At 50.2% G+C, this 21,789-nt stretch overlaps 1 protein-coding gene across 7 annotated transcripts; it reads left to right on the top strand.

The window, feature by feature from the left end:
• The first annotated feature begins 952 nt into the window (after nucleotides 1–952).
• FLCN (folliculin) lies at nucleotides 953–20,529 on the top strand. Of its 7 annotated transcripts, none has more exons than XM_045198976.2 (13): nucleotides 953–1,084; nucleotides 5,724–5,797; nucleotides 6,970–7,235; nucleotides 8,079–8,225; nucleotides 9,287–9,508; nucleotides 10,429–10,589; nucleotides 12,028–12,119; nucleotides 13,689–13,876; nucleotides 15,707–15,820; nucleotides 16,808–16,931; nucleotides 18,222–18,353; nucleotides 18,454–18,559; nucleotides 19,293–20,529. In XM_045198976.2, exons 3-13 carry the CDS (start codon nucleotides 6,993–6,995, stop codon nucleotides 19,492–19,494), a joined length of 1,731 nt encoding a protein of 576 aa, XP_045054911.2. In that variant the 5' UTR covers nucleotides 953–1,084; nucleotides 5,724–5,797; nucleotides 6,970–6,992; the 3' UTR covers nucleotides 19,495–20,529. The 7 variants fall into 7 exon arrangements, with proteins under 7 accessions (XP_045054911.2, XP_024420485.2, XP_024420486.2 ...); XM_053910817.1 differs by having other exon boundaries at nucleotides 1,058–1,196; XM_024564717.2 differs by lacking the exon at nucleotides 5,724–5,797 and having other exon boundaries at nucleotides 959–1,084.
• Nucleotides 20,530–21,789: the final 1,260 nt, after the last annotated feature.

Genomic DNA, 21,789 nt, shown 5'->3' with positions numbered 1-21,789 from the left:
AAAGCATAAAAAAGGGTATACTATTTTATAAGGTTCAGAGATGTTTATTTGTGAAATAAGAATCTTAGAGGAAGTTTTGAATTTTTAAAATTGTATTTCTGTATCTATGTCAATGAATAAAAAATATGGAAATAGACACTGAATAAAGCTGAGTAGTATCAAAATAAAATCGGGGCTAAACATGTCATTATAAGTTATACGTACTCAGTACCTCTTGAGTTCTGTCACTATAACCCTTCAGTTTTTGAAAGGGAAAATGTGTTAGAATTAACAGCTCAGTAAACCAATAAAAAGAACAATTACTCTAGGAACTTGTAAGGGCAAGAAATATTGAATTTGCATACCTAAACTTTTAAAACTGTTGGGCCAAGATGGCAGCATGGGTAAACACGGCTCACCTCCTCACACAACCACATCAAAATTACAACTAAAATATGGAACAACCATCACTCACAACCATCAGAAATCAAGTTGAATGGAGTCTGACAACTACAGAATAAAGAAACCACATCCATCCAGACTGGTAGAAGGGGAGGAGATGCGAAATGGTTTGGTCCCAAATCCATGTGTGGTGGATACAAATTTGGGAGGGATATCTGGGGAGCAAGGAGCCCCTGTCCCATACCAGACCCCAGCCCAGGGTTCCAGTGCCAGGAAGATCAGCCCTCATAACTTCTGGCTGCAAAAAACCACTGGGGATTGAGTCAGTGGAGGAAACTACTGGAGTCCCAAGCAGTTCCTCCTAAAGAACCCACTCATGGACTTAAACAGACTCACTCCCTCTGAGCTCCACCACTGGTGTAGCAACTTGAAAGGCACAAGTGGCATACAGAGAGGAACTAAAGTGTTTGGCATCACGGTGAGAGCTCGAGAGAGCATTCTCCCAGACAGAAAGACAGGCAGAGTCCATTGTCCTTTTGCTGAACCTACTCCCAGAGTTCGTGGCGGGCGTGCTGGGGCTTCCCCGGTCGGAGTGGTGAAGCGGCGCTCGCGCGAGCAGCCGTGCGTCCGCGGGGCTGGGCGCCGGGCCTACGAACTCAAGGAGGCGTCCAGGCCGGGCCGCGGCTGGAAGACGCGCTGTCAGGTGCGCAGCGGCCTTGAGCGCCGCCGGGCTGGGTACTTCCTCCGCCAGAGTTCTCCTCCTCCATTGGGACGGCGCGGGCCCTGCCTCGTCTTTGCGAGGGTGGGCTTGTCCAGTGAGTCCAAGGCGCGGCGGGGGCCGGGCTGGGGCCGTGGGGCGCCTTCGTGGAGGTGGGAATTGCGCCTGGCTATGGCGGACAACCGAGAAACGGAGTGGGCTCGGGGGGCGAGGAAGGGGAATGAGGCCAGAGCGAGGACGGGACCACGGCCTTGGGTTAGCCGAGGTCTGGGTTGGTGTGAAGCGGGTTAGATAGTGAGGGGGTGGTTGGGGGCCGGAGAGGAAAGGGGGTGCCAGGACCTGAGGTGCGTGGCAGGGGGGTCAGGGTGGGGCACCTCTGGGAACTCGAAAGCGGCGATTTGCCACCGTGCGCACACGCAACGCCTGACTGTTTACGCAGGGGCGCTGTGACCTCTTTCCCCTTAGATTGCCAAATTAAAAAGTGACAGCAGCCAATACACAGTAGCGTCGGTGTGAATTAATCAAAATTATACCTACTTTTTGTCAGATTGCCAGAAAATATATTTTGTGTGTGCTGCAGAATTTTGGCAATTAGTGTATGTGTGCCACGAGATGAGAAAAGTTGGAAGTCGCAGTTCTAAAGGGGTGAGAAACTTGACCCAGGGTCCGCGCTGTGAGCCTCGTTGCTTTAGTCTCCTTCAGCGTCGCTGAAACCGCTCTTTGCCTCCCCGCTGCTCTTGTCCTCGGCTGTGGTGTGGGGGACAGGGTGTGTGTCGTCCTTCCTTGCTGCTAGGGGCGTTCTGGCCGGGATCCGTGTCCTCTGAGGCTAGAAGATCGCCCCCTGGTGGGGTGGGCGTGGTCAGGCGCTTCTTCGTTTCCCCTAGCCCAGCGATTGGTTCCTCGCGGACTGACGCCCCGGGCGGTCCGCCACAGCCACAAAGGCAGAGGGCAAGGAAGGGCTTGCTGAAAGGTGGTACTGACACTCCGGCCCTTGGACCCCTGCGCGCCCACGGTGTCCACTCAGGTGGCAGGAGGGACTCCCGTTCACAGCAGAGCAAGTACTAGAGGCACAAGGCTGTCCCTGTCATCAAATAACCGAGAAGTAATGGCACAGGACAGTGTTGCCCTTCCAGTGTCAAGCACCAGGGAGCTCTGTGAACGGAAATGCAGGTGAAACCTGTAGAGATACAATAGCAGAGCCGCCGTGTGGGGTCTGACCAGGAAGGAAAGCTCTGTGGAACTTTCCACTTGGCACCAGCTGACTTCCTGAGGCTCCACTGTGGGAGACTAGTTCAAGAAGCCGCGTGGGGTTCTGATGCCAACCACTGGTTAACAGCTGTTTTAATGACGTATTTATTTGCAAAGTGTTCATGCTTAGTGGTATCTTCAATGCTCTGTGGTCCTATGAGAAGACCACAGGGAGTGGAGAAGAAGTAGGCCCAGGTCCAGGGCACACCACAGCAGTGGGAAGGCCATTCAGAGATCACTGTCCAGGTCCACCCAGCCTGTGGGAGGGGGTGTCGACAAGGACCCAGCTTTTGGGCAGGGGCAGATTTCTGCCTCTTCCTTGGTTCTGGAAGGCTTGTTGGAAAGGAAGAACCGTTAGGCCTACTCAAACCAGATTGTTTTCCTCAGCAGACATCTGGCAGAGATTGGAGTGGGGGAGTGAACGAAGAGCTAGCTGACCTCCCACTCGCTAGAACTCTGGTTGCATGTGTGGTGGTTAACTCTGAGAAGGGGGGTTGGGCCCTCTGTTCTCAGCTTTCAGGTGGTGCCTAGAGAGGCTAAGGAACATACTTGATGTTGCATGGCCTGTTGGGGCTGGAGACAGGCTTTTTTCCAACCCTGAAGGTCTGTGTGACTCTGGAGGCCAAGTGTAATTTGGGATAACTCACTGCCTTCCGGTGGCTGCTGACCTTCTCATTAAGAGTAGGTAGGAACTAGGGTGAGGACTGTTCTTTAGCATTTCATATTTTACAAAGATATTCAAGTATATTTATATTTCAAGAGATCCTTTATGGAATACCGCAGTAGGAATGTAAACTTCAGTGAAGACTTTGTCTTTGGTGTCAGCTTGCTATCAGCTAATGCTCAAAAGGCCTCCCAAGCAGTTCTGAGCCCCTGGGATCCCCAGCTCCTTGCTTGTATTCCACTTTGAGGTTATCTGTAAGCTGCTTGAACTGTTTTTGTGCCACAAAGTCCATTGCTCTAGAATTAGCTCTGATTTTTTTTCTTTACCTACAAAACATCAGGTCTTAGCTGCAGTAGGACTGCCATCGTCCTACCTACTCATTTGGAAATGGCCTAGAATGCTGTAGTCTAGGAGGGACAGTGGACGTGTGATTCTGCCAAATATTGGGTTGGACAAAAAGTCCTTATGTTTTTTTCTGTGAAATAAAAGGCACATTTTTCATTTTTACCAATAACTTTATTGATTTGATTGAGTATGTTGCTATTTCCCACTACTGGCTTCTAGTGGGTAGAGGCCAGGGGTGCTACTAAACAGCTTCCAATGCACAAGACAGCCCCCAGCAAAGGATTGTTTGGCCAAGATGTCACTAGTACCAAGAAACTTCCCAAAGCACTTTTGAAATGTTCAGTGAGTCACAGCACCTTCTCCACACACTGCACAGATCTTTTTGTGTGTTGTGGTTGCGTTTTTATATTTCCTGAAATAATAAAGCATAATACACTGAAAATGTTGCGTATCTTCTTCCATCTTCAATGTTAAAATGGCTGCACAAAAATTCACCAATTTTGATAAGTTTTTTTAACATGCATGCTGATAGATAACTGTCACGATACAATCTAACAAAATTGTTTCTAATGAAGTTAAAGACTACTAGAGGTTAAAGCGCTACTAGAGCCACCATACAGGAAAAAATGTTACGGACTTTTTGGCCAACCCAATATAAAAGTTTGTGTTGGTGCTCTTCAGGTGGCGTGAACCTTGGCCGAGGGTGCTGCTTTGTGTCAATGTCCTGTGAAAGGAGCCTTTATTTCTCTTCTGTGCCTCCAAGGGAAGACGTGGCCTTTACCAGGGTCAACATCTCTGCCTTTAGTTTGGGTCCCTGTACTTCTTTCTCCATCAGTGGTTGCCTCACCCCCTCTTCCTCAATGGATATTTTAAAAGATTTTATTTATCTATCTATTTATTTATTCTTAGAGGGGAAGGGAGGGAGAAAGAGAGGGAGAGAAACATCAACTGGTTGCCTTTTGTGTGCCCTAACTGGGGACCTGGCCTGCACCCCAGTCAAGTGCCCTGACCAGGAATCAAACCGGCAACCCTTCACTTTGCAGGGACATGCCCACACTACTGAGCTATACCGGTCAGGGCCACCGTGAATTTTTAAACCATTATTTTCCTTGATTTCACTGTAGTGAGCTATGTGGACCCTTTATTTAAATTCATCTATCTGGGTCCTCTGTGGTTGTGCTCTTGGATACCCTCAGTGAGCTCCCCGCTTTCTGTGGCCAGAGCTGTCATTTCTGGGCAGCTTCTAAATCACCCAACACCTATTAAGTGGATGCCTGCCATGGGCTGGGCAACTGCTGTGGATGAGACAAAGCTGATCCACTTAGGGAATGTTCATTACAGTAAAATAAAGCTGGGAAGGGGAGAAAGTGACAGGACTGGAGGTGAGAGGTGAGCCACTTTTCTGGGTGGGCTGATTGGGGGGGACACTCCTAGCAGGGGACACACAAGGAGAGGCTGAATGGTAAGGAGTGAAAGGCTACGGGGACTGTTCAGGACCTTTGTCTCCAGCCTCTCTGGTAGCACAGACCAGGCACGTACTTGAGGCCTGCTTCCTATCTCAAACCCTGTCTCTGCTGCTGCCCACTCCCCGGGGAGGACTGCATTTTCCTGGCCACCCCTCATGTCCCTGTGTCTGGTCCCCAGGCATGACCGTCAGACCAGCTGATGTTCCCACGGTAGCCATCTGAGCTCCAGTCCCTGCCTCAGGGACAAGGACAACGGCTGTGGCCGCCCACGTCAGCTGATGTGGGGCGGGTGGCAGAGTTAGCAGGCAGGCTAGAAAGTGGGCTCTGAGCAGGGACACCTACAGGGACACCCCTCAGTGGGGCTATTGAGCAGGCTGTCCCCCAGGACGCACTTTCCCAGGGACTCCCCACTCCCACCGTGCATGTTCACACTAATGCTTTGCCTTCCTCTAGGTTCAGTGTCCCAGGCTAGCGCCTCTGCCTGGCCACGCCTGTGCCTGCAGAGGGTGTTTGACCTTCCTTGGCCTTGTTGTGGGGGATGGGGTCCCCTAAAGAGAAGAGGGTTCCTTATTTGTTTTGAGCAATGCTATCTAATAAAACTCCGTGATGATGGGACTGTTCCATGATCTGCACTGTCCCTTTAAAATGATGGCATGAGCCCATTATGGTTAGTGCACACTTGAAGGTGATCAGTGACACTGAGGAATGGGGCTTTTCAATTTAATTAATTTAAATGAGTTGCCACATGTGCTCATCACTGCTGTGTCGGACAGTGTGGGACTGGGGACTATGTGTGCCCTCTGTAGCCTGGCTTTCAGGCCCTCCCCTGTGACACCTGCCCCATAAGCTGGGCTGGAACTGCCCCCCCTCCATTTCTTTGCTCCTGTGTTCTTGTTTCCAGACCTCCTCCTGCCTGGCCGCCCAGTGGACACGCTCCTCCCGCCGAAGCCTTACCTGACTTTCCCCAGCCAGAGGGCAGTTGTGCCTGCACGTGCATCCACTGCTCTCCCTCCCTTGTTCTCAGCTGCTGTGCTGGGCCCCACCCACCGTGGTCCCCGCCAGGACTCTGCTTCTCTCATCATCCCCACTTTGCTCACTTGGTCTCTGGGGTAACGCTGGAGTTTGCCTCACTGCCTGCCATTACCTGTCACCCTGTGTAGCTCTTCCTCACCTTCACCTCTCAGCTGTGGAGGGCCCCAGGCTCCATCGCAGAGCTCCTGTCCTCACCCAGCACTGATTGCCCTGCTGGGCTCTGCCCCCGTGTTCCCGCTTACCCTCCAGCTCTGCACTTGGAGGCTCACCAGGTGTTGACTCTGGGTATCCTCCTTGCCCACTCCTCCAGTCCTCTCTCTTCTTTTTTGTTGGTCCCAGTGACTTTGCTCCCTTCTTCACGCTCTACAGCCCTCCCGCGAGCTGTCAGTGGGGGTACAGTCGCGGTCAGACTGCTCCTTTCCGCCTCCCACTGCTCACTCTGGCCTGGGCACCACCTCTTCTCCGTGAACGAGGGGGAGACGGCAGCTGGTTTCTCTGGGTCCCTCCTGGCTCCAGAAGTCTGTTTTCTGCACAGCAGCCAAAATAGTCCTTTTAAAATAAGTTCAATTTCTTATGTTTCTCATCGGAACTCATCAAAGGCTCTCCAATCCCTGGAAAAAAAAAAAGTTCAGGGTCTTACCATGGCATAGAAAGATCCCTGAAATCCTCTTCCTCCTAGTTTTCTGCCCTTGTTCCCCCAGTTCCACTGACATTTGGACCTGAGCTGTGCTCTTCAGCCCCCCATGGCTCCCACCCTCAGTCCCTTCAGTTCCTGCCTGAGAAACCTCCTGTCTGAAACCATACCCTGCCTCTCCAGGGACTCTGCCCTTTCATTCCCAAAGCAGCCCTCCTAGAGGGTTGTTACCCCGGAGCCCTCCCACTGTTCGAACTGAAAGGCTTTCCGTGAGATTGTGGAATGACATGTTTCCTGCTCTGTTTGCTGGAACTCGTGGGCAGGGGTCTGTCTGTCTGTCTGGTTCCCTCTGCACCCGTTGCAGTGCGGCACAGAGCAGCCACCCAGGCCCTGAGTACCAGAGCTGCTACAGTGCTGGGCGGGGGCACAGGCCAGCTGACTGCTGGCAGCTGAAGGTGTTTCCCCTCCTCCCCCAACGCAGGCTTCTGCTGTCTCCACGGCACCATGAACGCCATTGTTGCTCTCTGTCACTTCTGTGAGCTCCATGGTCCCCGTACTCTCTTCTGCACTGAGGTTCTGCACGCCCCGCTTCCGAAAGGGGCGGGGGACAGCTGTAGCCAGGGTGAGCAGGCAGAGGAGGAGGAGGGCGGCATTCAGATGAGCAGTGGGACCTGCACTCACAGCCCAGCCGAAGGGGCCAGCGCAGAGCCCAGCAGCCCAGGACCCAAAAAGTCGGACATGTGCGAGGCAAGTGTCTCAGAGTGTTGCGGTCTTCTCTTTCTCTACAGGAGCTTGTACTTGTGCTGTGTGGGGGACCTCCTGGGCAGTGAATAGGTCCCAGGGTATAAGGGGTGGGACCTCACAGAGGTGTGGTCTTCAGGGATGTGTGCAGACCATTCTTCATGGACTGACTTTGCTTCTTTCTACGTCCCCTTAGTTCTTTCCCTACCTCCCAGCTTTTGCCTTTCCAGCCACTCTGCCAGCACACTGCTGCCGCCACCGTCACAGGTACCTTTTAGCCCTGCCCTGGACACGCGCGTCCCAGGCTTACTTCCTGCCACCTGGTGTTCTTGAACATTTTCTCCTTGTGGGTCCTGGGCGTTCCGCTTTGTGCTGCTTCGTCAGCTCTGGGGAAACGGGGTCTGAGTTCCCTCACCAGGCCACTTGCTCATGTGAGGGACCTGGGTTGGAGCCTGAACTCAGAGGTAGTGTTCACACCACGCTGATGTCCGTGGCCTCCTCCTGAGACCCCAGAGCTCTGTGTGGGCCCCTTGGCAGCTGTGAGCCTCAGTTTTGCCTTCTGTAGGATGGGGATTCTCACTAATTATCTCAAGGCTGTGCTTTGAATTAAATGAGATAACGTGTACAGAACTTTTTATAACACCTGCTACACAGGTGCTCAGTTGCTTAGGTCTGTTATTCACACCCTGTGGAAACCTGTGTGGCCTTTGCATCCTGCTTCTCCTAGTCAGGAAACCCTCAGGCAAGTATAACTCTAGATGCCAGGAAAACAGATGGCAGTTTGCATAAGTTATAAAGTGTGTTGCCTACTTTCCGACTAACTGGTTTTCTTTTTCTTGTCATGGGCAGGGCTGCCGATCACTTGCTGTGGGGCACCCTGGGTACATCAGCCATGATAAAGAGACTTCGATTAAATATGTTAGTCACCAGCACCCCAGCCACCCCCAGCTATTCAGCATCGTCCGCCAGGCTTGCGTGCGGAGCCTGAGCTGTGAGGTGAGCACCGTGATGTGGAAGGGAGGCGGCTGTCTTCTCAAGGATCTCCTGCTTGCCAGGGCTCCCAGTCTCGGTGCCAGCTGCGGAGAAGAGGCAGAAGGCAGCCCTGTCGGGCAGGGGACTGGCAGGTCTGGGAGCACGGGCACAGGGCAGCCTCTGTCCTCCAAAGCTCTGAAATGTGTCATCCTGCACACAAGTGTTCTACGTGGTTGCTAGCTTATCTTAAGTGCCAAACTTTTATTTGTTGATTCTTCATGGACATATTTCTGAGACATGAACTATTTCTAGGATATGTAGTTTACCCTATCAAACATCACCATTTTTATTTTCTCGGTCATCATGTACCCTCAGACTCTACTGAGGAGGGAATCCATTTCTTTCTACACCACTTTGCTGATGTTGAGTTTGAAGCTTAGTTTCTCTGTTTTCTTATCTGTCACAAAGAATTCATAATCCAGTTACCGAAACTTCTGTCGCCACACCCACTTGGTCAGACAAGCTGAGCTCCCTCCCTCCTGGGTCTCACTGACATGGTTGCTGTGTGCTGGCCTTCAGCTGTCCCCTCCTCTTGATATCCTGCCGCTAATCTGCTAGCCCAGGCAGTCACGTCTGACAGAATTGTGTGTCAAATGGGGGTGACTGTCCTGAGAGAGCCCTGGATTCTCTCCTGCAAATAAAGAGTGAGGTGGTATTACACAGACTCTGCAGTGGCCCTTCTCACCTGCCAGCATTCCAGGGTATTCCAGGTGAGTGACACCGCCAAACTGGAGTCGGGATAGATTGGTCATTTGTATAGGAGTTACCATGGCTCAAGGTAGAAAAAAGTAATGAACCTACTTTAATGGTCCTTGCATTCTGTGATAACAAATGTTATCTTTAGAAGTTTGATCCCAGGAGCTGATGAAAGCAAAATTTTCCTCTCAACCCTGCCCTTCCCACTCATCCTATAATTAATGGTGGCTCATATGGGCAGAAAGGATCCTCCCAGCAGGAGGGGTTAATTGTGCATCATTAAAGCAAGGAGAGGACAGTGTCCTGGAGGGGCTGTGCTTCTGTCCCAGGTCTGCCCTGGTCGCGAAGGCCCTATCTTCTTTGGGGACGAGCAGCATGGGTTCGTGTTCAGCCACACCTTCTTCATCAAAGACAGCCTGGCCCGGGGCTTCCAGCGCTGGTACAGCATCATTGCCATCATGATGGACCGGATCTACCTCATCAACTCCTGGCCCTTCCTGCTCGGGAAGATCCGAGGGATCATCGATGAGCTCCAGGACAAGGCTCTCAAGGTGACGCCTGCGACCAGGGCAGCGGGTGGCAGTGGGCGGCAGTGGGCTGGAGCAGCCTGTGAGTGGGCAGCCCTGTGGCTGCCGCTCTGTCTACACTGTTGACTCCTGGCTTCAGAATCGGGGGTGTGGCCATATACCTGGTGGTCTGCCAGCCCATCCTGCTGCCTTACTGGTCTCTCTTGAGTCTTGTTCAGCCCTCGTGTCCTTGCTGCAATCAGACACCGTGGTTTCATCCCCACTGCCTTTGCTTCCTCTGACCTCCATTCCAAAAGCTTGCTCAACTGGTCGTGCTGCAGGCCCCCCTCCAGCTTCCGTGTGGCATCTCGGGACAACCTCCCACAGAGGTTGGCCTTAGTGACCCAGCACACTTCTCACAGACAGCATGTGCCCTCAAGCCCCAGTTTTTTCTTGTTCATGTTTCTTGTCTGTTGCTGGGACGTGGGGAATCTGCTCATGGTAGGGTCCCGGCACGTGTGGTGGCAGCCATGTTGAATGGTGCTCATTTGCTGGCTAGAGGGGGTGGAGGGTGCTGGTCACATGCCCCTGCACCCTCAAGGTCTGAGTCGTGAATGCCTCCACGTGCACGGAAGGGGGAGGACTGGAAATAACTTTGAGAATAAGAGTAATGGCCACCTTGAACACATACACTACCTCGACGTTTATCAAGTGCCCAGTGAGTCTGGGGTAGTGTGGTACAGGAGAACGTCTCAGCCAGTTCTTCTCCTTAGGTGTCTTCTAATGCAACTGGGGAAGCAAACCATTCTGTGTGCAGTTACAAGACTGGGGGCATTTTCTGTATTCTGCATCAGGGAAGTAGAACATGGGGCAGTCTTCAGGAGTGGCATCTTGAAGGTGGCTGTGAACAAACTGGGCTGCTTGGCTGATTTGTTCAAGGGCTACCCCTGTCCTGTGCGTTTCAGGTATTTGAAGCCGAGCAGTTTGGGTGCCCACAGCGAGCCCAGAGGATGAACACAGCTTTCACACCATTCCTACACCAGAGGAATGGCAACGCTGCCCGCTCCCTGACCTCCTTGACAAGCGATGACAACTTGTGGGCATGCCTGCACACCTCCTTTGCTTGGTAATGAGATTCTCAGCTCTCTCAGCAACTGTTAGAATAAGAGCAGTTACCGGATGTTGTTTGGATTGTGCCCGAATCTGGGAAGAAGAGCCATCGGTACCTCCGTGGTGTGTGCTTGTTTAGCGAGCACTGAACTGAGTGCAGTTGTCCCCCGACTAGGTGCCGGGCGTTCTTATGTAGAACTTACTCCCCAGTGATGTTTTAAAAATGGCATCCCCATTCCGAGACCAGTGACCCCCCTCCCTTCTTTGTACACAGCGGTGAGCATTGGTCTCACACAGCTTCTGTGGGTCAGGAGGCAGAGGGTGGCACAGCTGGCCATGCCTGGCTCTGCTTCTGAGGAGTTCTGGGTCAGCTAGGGCTGCACCACCTGAAGGTTCAGCTCCCTCATGGCCGGCAAGTTGGTGCTGGCTGTGGGCAGAGACTCCTCACCATGTGGGCATCTGAGCCAACTTCTCTCAGAGTGAGTGAGGGAAGAGAGGGTGAGGTAGGACCTGCAAGGTCTCCTGGCCCAGCCTTGACAGGTACATGTTATTTCCAGCACCTGCTGCTGGTGAGAGGCTTGCTGGTCACTGGGGCCAGCCTTGGCAGGAGGGAAGGGTTAGTCTTTACCTTTTAAAAGGAGGAGTGTCAGTGAACTTGTGGGCATGTTTGAAATGACCACAGTTTGACCTCTGGCCACAAGCTGTTTTTGTTCCTCCATTGCTAGAGAGACTCTTTCCAAAAGCTCCCCCAGATTCTCATCCCTGAGCGGTGTCAGCTGGAAGTCCGTGTCTTGTCATTTAAGGTCTTGGTGGGCGAGGGTCCTCCGGGGAGCATCCTGGAGGGCAGCTCCCCAGCACCTGCAAACTAAAGAGAAGGGTCTGTGTCCCCACCCATCCGGCACACATTCCTGCTGTCCTTTAAAAATCAGTTTTCTTAGGAAATTTTAAAACAGCCCCAAGTAGAATAAATAGTACAATGAAATATGCACCCCTATCGTCTAGCTTTAGCATTACCAACATTTTACTGTTTTTTCATCTGCCCTCTCACTTTCTCTGAGGGTGTTTTTAAAGCAAATGTTAATTGTGTCATTTCAACCATAAAACCATTCTTATATCCAACACCCTGTGTCATCCATCCCAGTCTCAGTTCACTTTTCCTGTTCTGCCTCAGAATTGGCTTTTGAATTGGATCAGAACTCAGTGCGTAGGCTGTTCTAAAGCTCTCAGTCTGGGATAGTGCCTCCCACACACCGAGCCCTGGTTGTCCCACGCCTTTTGTGGGAAGACCTGGGTCGTTTGTTTTGGACTTAGCCATCGTATTGTGGTATTGCTCCTATTGCTCCTCACCTTTCTTTACACTGTTTTCTATAAACTAGTAGTTAGGTCAAGAGGCTTGAAGCGCTTTAGGTTTATTTTTCCTTTTGGCAAGAACACATCACAGCTTTGTTCTTCAGGCTCCTGAAAGCATGCGGCAGCCGGCTGACCGAGAAGCTCCTAGAGGGCGCGCCCACTGAGGACACATTGGTCCAGATGGAGAAGCTCGCGGGTGAGAGGGGAAGGGCTGGGCTGGAAGCCCTCTGTCTGCAGTGGCTGCTTGGGGTTGTCCCAGCCCTGTTGCCTCCTCCGCACTGGCTGGCCAGGGGAGCTGATGGCCGGGCTTGGGAGGAGGAGCCAGGGAGCAACAGCTGCAGAAAGCTTGTCCTTTAGTCTTGGTGTTTGTATTGTGATTTCCTGTCTCATTTTCCAGGATAGTCCCATGAAAGAGTCTATGATCCCAGGAAAGGTGGGAAAATCCACCATTAGGGCTGTTGGGCTGTGCAGAAGATTGACTGAGTGAAGGTTTTCTTGTCCCTGTCTCTTCTTTAACCAAGCGCTAGGCAGTCTCTTATTCTTTGCCCTTTAACAAGAAAATGTTCTACTTCTTTCAGTTGGATCCAAGGCTTCCATCAAGGGCAGTGGATCCCAAACCTCACTGGGACCTGGGCAGCCTCGCCAGGCTTGCGGTCAGACCCTTGTGTCTAGGACTTAGGGGCCTGTGCGTTTACATCACTTCGCAGGGGTTTCTGGTGTCAAGACCAGCAGCCAGAAACCTCTGGTCTTGGTCCTGCTGTGTTTTTCCTTCGGAGATGATTCAGTATTTGGTGATTTAGGTTCTCAGTCTCAACTTGTGGTGCGTGTTGCATATATTTTGTTACTAATAATGCTTGATCTGCTTCAGTTTGCAAGTAATTGACCTTCTTGATAAGTTGGAGCCATTTTCAGGTTACTCCTGTAGTCAGGTGATTTGCACACACTTGCATTCAAACATGCTTTCCTGAGCAGGGAAGAGGGAGTTGAGTTTCAGCGAAGGTAGAATGTGTTCAGAGAAGAGAAAACCTTGTCACTGTGCATTAGTTGTCCCTAGAGCAGTTTGTTACTGTAGGGAGACAGTAAGCATAGTCTGTGGGTGAGATTTTCTGCTACAGAGAGCCAAGTGTATCAGGAGAAGCACTTTTACAGAGATGGAAATGCAGGGCTTACTGTGTTGTGATCAGAGAGGTTCCGGGCACATAACTGGGAGTCGGACACACCTGCCTTCTGATCCTACTCTGTTACTCTCCGTTCCGTGTGCACGGGCACAGCCCCATCCTTGTGGGTCTCACCGTTTGTGAGGATTGTCAGGAAGAGTAATTGAAATAACAGATATTTCCTTATCACTGAAGTGGGGAGAATAGTATTGACCTTAGGACCATTGAAAAGACTAAATGAAATAATATGTCGAAGCCCTTAGAATAGTGCCTGGCTGTGGAGAAGCAAGCCATTGCCGTTCCTAGCATTTGCTCAAAGTTTCCCACCCACAGTGAACAGCTGGCAGCCTTGCAGTGGTGTGCTTGACAGTGCAGAGTAAGGCTCCTGACTAGGTACACAGTGACTGGACCCTCCGGCCCACGCCAGGGCTCCGAGAGTAACAGGTGGCATAGACAGTTGGCCAAAACCAAGAATCAGTGACATCTGGTGGTTGAACCATGAGATGTTTTGTGCTGACAAGGTCACGTAAAGAGACTGTTGCATCCAGGAAATGAAGGAATCCAGGGGACAGCATGTTTCATAACTGTCTTTATTGTCTGTCTTGCAGATTTGGAAGAGGAATCAGAAGGCTGGGACAATTCTGAGGCTGAAGAGGAAAGAGCCCCTGTCTTGCCAGAGGGCGCGGAGGGGCGGGAACTGACCAAGTGCCCCACAGATTCTTCCTTGCTCTCAGACTGTGACAGCTGGCAGCCCAGAAAGCTGTCTGTGTTTAAGTCTCTTCGGCACATGAGGCAGGTAGGTGGTAGAGGGCCAGAGCCCTGATCAGAAACTCAGAAGGAGATTCCAGTCCTCACCTCCCAGCTCATCTGTGTCCAGCACACTTTTGTCCTTTGGGCCCATCGTGTTCAAGACCCAGCAGGGATTGGCCGGTGAGGGGTAACCAGGAACCTCCTTAGTGGGTGGATGAAGCCAATGGTGGGCATCTGGAGTCTCTTAGCTGCAGGATTGGTGCTGCCTTTTCTTTAATGATGTAGGTGTTTTCTTAAAGGCCTGGAGGGTAGGCTTCTCATGGTCTGCTAATCTTGTCATTCTAGAACCTTTTAAAGGAACTGAATAGCTTTTGTGTGTGTGTGTGTGTGTGTGTGTGTGCGCAGCCTAGATGCTTTGCAAATTTAGAATGATGGCTGCTATAAGAAATTGGAAACAACCTGAATGTCCAACCATAGTAAATGTGTTCAAACAATGGACTATCATTAAATAAGAAAGAAATGCAGTATGTTGTGTAGGGTGGTACGTACATATTTACAGTCTTGTACTGCTTAGCGATGGGAATACGTTCTGAGAAGTGTGTTGTCAGGTGACTCCATGGTAGTGTGAACATCACAGAGTGTGCACACGCAGACCTAGATGGTGTGGTGTGGCCTGCCACTGTGGTTGTGCATGCTGTGCTGTTATGCAGCTAGCAGTGCAATAGGTTTGCTTACCAACATCACCACTGACAGCTGAGAAATGCTGTTACTTCTCAATGGCTGTGGCATCTCTAGGTGGTAAGATGTTTTCAGCTCCATGACAGTTTTATGGGGCCACTGCCATGGGGCGAGTGGCCTGCCATTGACTAGCAAGTTAGCAGACGGTGCCTGACTGTGTGTGCGCCAAAGACAGAAGTCTCGCCCACAGCAGGAGGAAGGCGTTCCTAGATTACAGGAGCGGGTTGTCTCTTTGTATAACCCTTTTCTGTATTTATTTTTACAATAAGCATGAATTTTATCAAAAGATAGTTGTTTCTGTTTTGGAAAATGGAGTAAGAACTGATTTAATGGCCACTGCTCTGTGGGACTTCTGGATGAAAAATGGTCATCCGCTCAAGTCATGTGTTTGCCTGAAATCCCCCTTGTGTGCTTGCATGAATGAAAATCGGACAGACTCTTGAATTTACCTGGAGGTGGGAGCACTTCGAGGCCCTTGGGGTATGGTGAAAGGCAGTGTCATAGCCCCTTTGTGTGTGTGTGGTCATGTTCATGAGCCATGAGACAACGACTGGACTCTTTTAAATGTCGGTGTCATAGGGGTTAGTGAGAGGGGGGCTGCAGACGGAGGCTGGTCTAGGTTGAAGTGGAGTAAGGACAGGCAAACGAGGTGATTGTGACTCTTTGATGACTCCTGGGTTGAAAGCGTACTAGCTATAAAGGGCTCTGGCTGTTGAGCTGACCACGTCGGTGTGGCCTTTCTGGTGGGGTGTATGTTGGGGTTGTGTAGAAGCCCTTGTTCTGCATGGGTCCCGAAGCCTCACAAGCCTGCCACTGACCTTCAAGTGGTTCTGCAAAATGTGTGCAGGTATGTGTGCAGAAGGAAGGTAACTGTTGCAAAAAGCTAATAATTTTTCTGCTTCAAGGTTTTGAAAATAAAATTGGGAAAAGATCTTATAAAATGTGCAAGATCAGGTTTTTCAGGTACAAATCTGGGGTTTCTATCTGCCTCCCTCCAACCTCAGGCCCACCACCAAGCCTCCCTGAGATGAGGAGTGGCTTTCTCCTGAACTGCCGCCCTTTACTGCGAAAGGACGGTTTCTAATGAACACACAGGTAACACCAGTGGGCAGAAAGCACTGAACTCTGTCCCTCTCAGGTCCTGGGCGCCCAGTCTTTCCGCATGCTGGCCTGGCACGTTCTCATGGGGAACCAAGTCATCTGGAAGAGCAGAGATCCCGACCTGGTGCTGTCAGCTTTCGAAGTGCTTCAGGTAGGAGGGTCTTTATTCCTGTGTGCTGCACTGCAGGGCCTCGTTTGTCCACAGTGGGCTTTAAAACTAACCTGACTTGGGGTGTGGCTCTGGGGGCATCAGTGGCTCAGTGCGAGGTGCATTCCTGCATTTGAGGTCTGTGTGCTTCCCCACTATTAGCAGCGACCATCCTTTATGGCACAGGTGGCAAACACAAGGCCCATGGGCGGAATTTGGCCCTCCACCTTGTTTTATCCCGCCCGGCGCCTTGTTTCTACCCAGCAGCAGTGCCGAGCTCTCACTTACTCCTGTACTGTTAAGGAGTTGAAATTACGTTCGGCCCTTTGAAGGCAACCGCAAGGCTTACGTGGCCCCCAGTGGAAAAGAATTTGATACCCCTGGCTTTCTGGGTTTTATCTCCAGTGAAGATTCTGTACTGTCCTGACAGGTTGATAACTAATTACCCTGTCTCCCCCTCCCAACTCCTGAACCCCTCTCAGAGCCATAGGAGTGGCTCCCAGCTGCCAGAAGCATGTCTGCCTCGGAACAGAGCAATCTGCTCCGGTTGAGTGGGGTGTGGGCATAGCCTGCTGTCACTGTCCCAGAGGGGTGCCAGGTTCCAGGGCCTGAGTTTGGCTCTGACATACTTAAGTTATCGGAAAGCGTGGGAGGACCTGCCACCTGCCTAGGACTTTGAGAGCACAAAATGGCTATGACGCGGTCTCTCAGAAAGCTTATAATCTCTTTGTCAGATGAGGGAACACACAAATATCTGAGAAATAAAAGAACTACATAAGAATTAATACCATAAAGTGAAGGGCAGCGTGAGTCACATATGACCAGTGGCCAGCACACACTGTAGAGGGGCAGAGTGACTAGGAATGCCTTCTGGGAAGAGGGAGGCTTTGGTTTGAGCTGCACAGGGTCTGTGGCATGTGGATGATGGAGACAGGCAGGGCAGGGTGTGCTCCAACTGGGGTCCATCCTGAGTCACTCCGTCCTTTTTAGACCATGCTGCCGGTGGGCTGTGTCCGCGCCGTCCCTTACAGCAGCCAGTACGAGGAGGCCTACCGGTGCAACTTCCTGGGGCTCGGCCTGCACGTGCAGGTGCCCACCCACGTGCTCGCCTCGGGTGCGTGCCTGTCCTGCCTGGTCAGTCCCTGTGCCTCGGGGCTTGGAGGTGGGACTGGATCTTCACTGTGTGTTCCAGGGTGTCACTTGCCGGCCTCAGAAGCAGGAAGGCCCATGTTGTAGGACCAGCTTTCCCAATGCCATCGGGCCTCTGTTTTGTGTCTTTAACGTGGCTGAAGGTGGGGCTGGCCAACCCAGGGCCTGGTTCTGTGTCAGGGGCAGACCACCGTCACAACCCTGGCAGTGGGAACAGCCCCAGTGGCTGTCAGAGGGTTGCAGTGCTATCCTGGCGGGAGTAAGTCGGGAGCCTTTGTGTGTCGGAGGTGTGCCGGAGGTGTGCTAGGCAGTGACAGTGTGCCTTCATCGTCCTTTGAGAAGTCTTGTGGTCTTCCCTGGCTCTTTCACTGTTCAGCCCTACTTCCGTGTCCTCTCCAAGTTTTTTCTTCCTTTGATATACCTTTTCTAAATAAGAGTTTATTTGAGCCAAAACTGATGACATGTGCTGTGAGCATGATCTCAAATACTCCCCATTTTTATGCCTTAAATACATCCTTCACATCCATGAGTAGAGTAGGGCTTGCTCAGCCTGGCTCCACCCTCAGTGCTGACAAGCTTTCTCCTCTAGGCAGACAACCAAGAAGCTCATCAGCATCCCTCACTTTTGGTTTAGGAAGTTCAGGAGTCAGCCTGGGTGCACACCCCAGCCTCCCAAGGCAGTCAGGGCTTTTCTGAGCATACCTGTAAGGGGCAGTCACTGCACTCCCAGGCAGTTGGGAGGTCTGTTGGCAGAGTGTTTGGCACTCCGCAGCCCTGAGCTTCCTCTCTGTTCAGCACCAGACTGGGTCTTGGGCGCCAGAGAGGCAGCTCCTTTTTTCTGGGTGGTGTTTAGAACATCAGCCCTGGTTTCAGATACAGGCTTGAAATTCTTACCGCTTCCAGCTGTGTGACTTCAGGTGAGTCACTGAGCTGCTGGGTCTGCTTCCCTGTCTATAAAATGGGGGTGAGAGCGGGGCCTCTCTAGCATTCATGGGGCTGTTTAGTATTAAGCAAATTGAAGTATATGATAGAGTAGTTATTATAAAATAATATATTGTTAGTTTAACCGAGGCAAAAGTTAAACCTTAATTATTTACAAATAACCCACAGAAAGTTTTAAATGCAAAGCATGAATCTCAGGAGACCGGAGTGTCTCCCTGGTTAATCTGAGATAACTGGGAGCAGCAGAATGGGGGGCCTTGTTACAGGAGTGAGAGGTTCATTGGCAGAGCAGTTTGCTTTGTGTTGGCTGCAGAATTTGCTGTCGTGGTAGAGGTCCATGCAGCCGCTCGCTCCAGCCTCCACCCCACCGGCTATGAAGATGACCAGCCTCTCAGCAAGTATGAGTTCACGGTGACCAGTGGTAGTCCTGTAGCTGCAGACAGAGGTGGGTGCTGCTGAGCGGGCTGCCTTCCCCCGTAATGAGAGTGGGAAGGAGGGCACTCCCCCTGCGCTAACTGCCCTGCGTCCCCCCACCCTTTTCCCAGTTGGCCCAACCATTTTGAATAAGATAGAAGCTGCTTTGACCAACCAGAATCTGTCTGTGGATGTAGTTGACCAGTGCCTCATTTGCCTCAAGGAAGAGTGGATGAAGTAAGTGCACTCCACCTGGACCCCTAGACTCTTTGATGTCTGTTCCCGGGGAGGGCTGGACTACCGCCAGCAGTAGGTCTGCTGAGGAAAAGCAGGAGCTGTTTCCAGGGAAAGAGATGAGGTCGTGGCTGCCAGGAGAGGTAGTCCAGAATAGAGGTTAAGAGCGTGAGTTCAAATACCTGCTCCACCACTTAATATATTAGCTGGGTGATACTGAGCAAGTGACCTAGTTACCCCAAGCCTCAGGCTGCTCCCCTGTGAGATGGGGGTGACACATGTCTCCAAGGGAAGCTGCTTAATTAACTTTAAAATTTGAAAGTCAGATAATAGATGTTCCCACTTTACTAAAGCAAGTTACTTTATTTCCTCCTGCCTTCTTAGTAATTTTTTTTGTCAAATTTAATTAATCAAAACATAGTCCTGATTTCCAATAATACAGAGAAGCTTAGGATTAACCAAGTCCTTTCGTGAATTTAAGGAAAATTTTTTTCTTTTGTCTTTTTTTCCCCATTTTGATGCACCAGCCACATCACCCAGGGTGGTAACTGCTGACAATTAGAGACCGCTAGGCATGCAGGCGTGGGCCGCTGCCCTGCTGTGCTGTCTCTTCTCAGTGCTTGAATTCCAGCCCCACTTGTGGGGCTGCGGTTGTCTTTGAAGCCACTTGGGCCCCAGGACCAGAACTCTGGTGACTGTGCTGTGGTGTCTGAGTGTTGTGTTTGGTTTTCCACAGCAAAGTGAAGGTCCTTTTTAAATTCACCAAGGTGGACAGTCGACCCAAAGAGGACACCCAGAAGCTCCTGAGTATCCTTGGAGCATCCGAGGAGGACAATGTCAAGCTGCTCAAATTCTGGATGACAGGCCTGAGCAAAACCTACAAGTCACACCTCATGTCCACAGTCCGTAGCCCCATGGCCTCAGAGCCTCGTAATTGACCCTGCCATGGAAGTCAGCATTGGGACACGCTCCTGGAACGTGGAGATGGCTGCCCTTGCCACTGTGCTCCCATTTCCGAACTGCTGGCATGGAGCTGTTCCAAGCATGGAATGAAAACTGTTGGGGCTGAACTAAGCCTGAGGGGGGCGGGTTGGACCTGGTGTAGTTCTCGGGACCATCCCACATGCTGCTCCAATTGCTCCTGCCTGAAGAGGACACATTGTTCAAGGGACCAGTCCCTGCATTGGTGTACCCTTGTGAGATAAGACGAAGGAAATTGTGTGTCTCAAGCTCTCATGGACTTAGATCTCAAAATTTTTAGGGGAAATTTTAGTTACAGTATCATACTCTCTCTCGAGGTTAACATTCAAAACTTTGTATTCTGAAACTTAGCTAGAGTTTTCCAGGCATTATATGCATGTATATATGTATTGCTACAGTTGTGGATTTCCAAGACACATGCTGGCCCTTAGTCACTTTAGTAACCTGGTGTTGAGTTACAGCTCTGAGAAAGGCTTTTGGAGTGAAGAGGATGGATGTATTTCTCATAGTTGGACCCTCTGGAATGCATGTTCTGAAGTCATGTGACCACCGAGTCTTCTGGCCGTGCTCTCCTGAGGTTGCTTTGAAATCACACTGCAGTTGGACAAGCCCCTCATCTTTGTCACACAAAGATGATACTTTGCTGAAATGTTCAGTGGGGCCATTTGGCTGGCCTGGCACTCTGCGTGTGCAGTTTAGAAACCCCCCATAGTTTTGTTCCGCATCATATTGTTTTTTGTTGCTTCTTTAAGCATTCACACTTGGCTGTGTTTAATTTTCAGAGCATAATGATTTAAGATAAAATAGTTCCATCATCTCAGTGTGCATTTGTGATAAGGTTCATGGTTTAGAGGGATTTTGCAGCAGTTTTGCTGATTTGTTTAGTTTTTTGTTTAATATATAGTTAACTTGAAGACTGAATTTATATGACTTGGTGTCTGTATTATGCAAGAACACTGAAACAATAAAGATGTATTTTTATAAAATGTCAACTACTGGATTTCATTGGTTTGGTAACTAAAGTTTTCTTGGGACCAATCACAGAAAATATGGATAAAATAACACCAGTAATGATATAACTGAAGACTGGTAAACTGTGGTTAATTTTGGTCAATTTTAGCCTGTGGCACAGCAACAGCCACCCAGCCCCCAGCCCCAGCCACACGGCAGGCAGTGTTCGCCTGTTCCTGCAACAGCTTGCACACAGCATATGGGTGCTAGGGTGGGTAAAAAGGACCCTGCCCTAACTATTAGGGGTCTGTGCACCAACCACTGATTTGCTACTTCTGATCACAAAGGTACAAAGAGGTTGGCAGCCATTGTGGCACCTCTCCCCTTATTGCAAGCCCCTCCTCTGGCTGAAGTGGCTGCCAGAAGCCTTAATGGGCTGGTGCCCTCTCCCACCCACTTCATTGTTTTCTTTTCTCCTTTCAGGAGCCAGGTATGAAAGACCAACATTCAAAAACAACTGCATATGTGGGGAAAATTAGAAAGTGGCTGCATACCCAAGGAAAAGCTAAGAAAAGACCTGAGAAATACATGTTCACATTGAGGCCTATTTGTGGCAAAGACTATTTGTGGCCAACAACTATAAAAATAAATAAATAAAAATAACAAAATTTGGGGGGAAAGCAGTATCTGATTTTTGGAGTTAACACGTTATTAGATTTAAATATCCAATGTTCAAAAAAATCAAGGCATACAAAGAAATAGGAACATATGGCCCATTCAAAGGAAAAGAAAATTCAACAGGATCTGTCCCTGAAAAGGTTTTAATAGCAAACATTAACAGAGACTAAAGCAACTGTCTTAAGTTCCAAGTGCTAAAGGAAAATGTGGAGAAAATCAAGAAAATGATGTGTGAACAAAATGAAAATATCAAAAGACAGAAAACCTAAAAATGAACCAAGAAGAAATTCCAAATCTGAAAACTACAACGAAAAAAGCTTACTATAGGGAGTTAAAGGCATATTTGAGCAGTCATAAGAAAGAATCACAGAACTCGAAGATAAAACAATAGAAATGTTTGAGACTGAGGAACAGAAAGAAAAAAGACTGAAGAAAAGTGAATAAAGCCTGAAAGTCCTATGGAACACCATCAAATGGACCAATATAAATACCACGGGAGTCCCACAAAGGGGAAGGGAATATTTAAAGAAATGGCTGACAGCTTCTAAAATTTGATGAAAGGTGTAAATATAAACATAAAAGAAGCTCAACAAACTCCCAAGTAAGATTTTAAAAGACCTACC

Source organism: Desmodus rotundus, chromosome 9 (assembly GCF_022682495.2).
Source record: "Desmodus rotundus isolate HL8 chromosome 9, HLdesRot8A.1, whole genome shotgun sequence".
Lineage (NCBI taxonomy): Eukaryota > Metazoa > Chordata > Mammalia > Chiroptera > Phyllostomidae > Desmodus > Desmodus rotundus.
Note: the sequence above shows the minus strand (reverse complement) of the source record. Positions and strands in the feature narration are given on the sequence as shown.

Excerpts from the sequence above, each read along its gene's own strand:
- FLCN (XM_045198976.2), top strand. The coding sequence starts at position 6,993 with ATGAACGCCATTGTTGCTCTCTGTCACTTCTGTGAGCTCCATGGTCCC. Across the intron at positions 8,226-9,286 it reads TGCGGAGCCTGAGCTGTGAG|GTCTGCCCTGGTCGCGAAGG; the intron begins GTGAGCACCGTG and ends CTTCTGTCCCAG. Across the intron at positions 15,821-16,807 it reads CAGCTTTCGAAGTGCTTCAG|ACCATGCTGCCGGTGGGCTG; the intron begins GTAGGAGGGTCT and ends CGTCCTTTTTAG.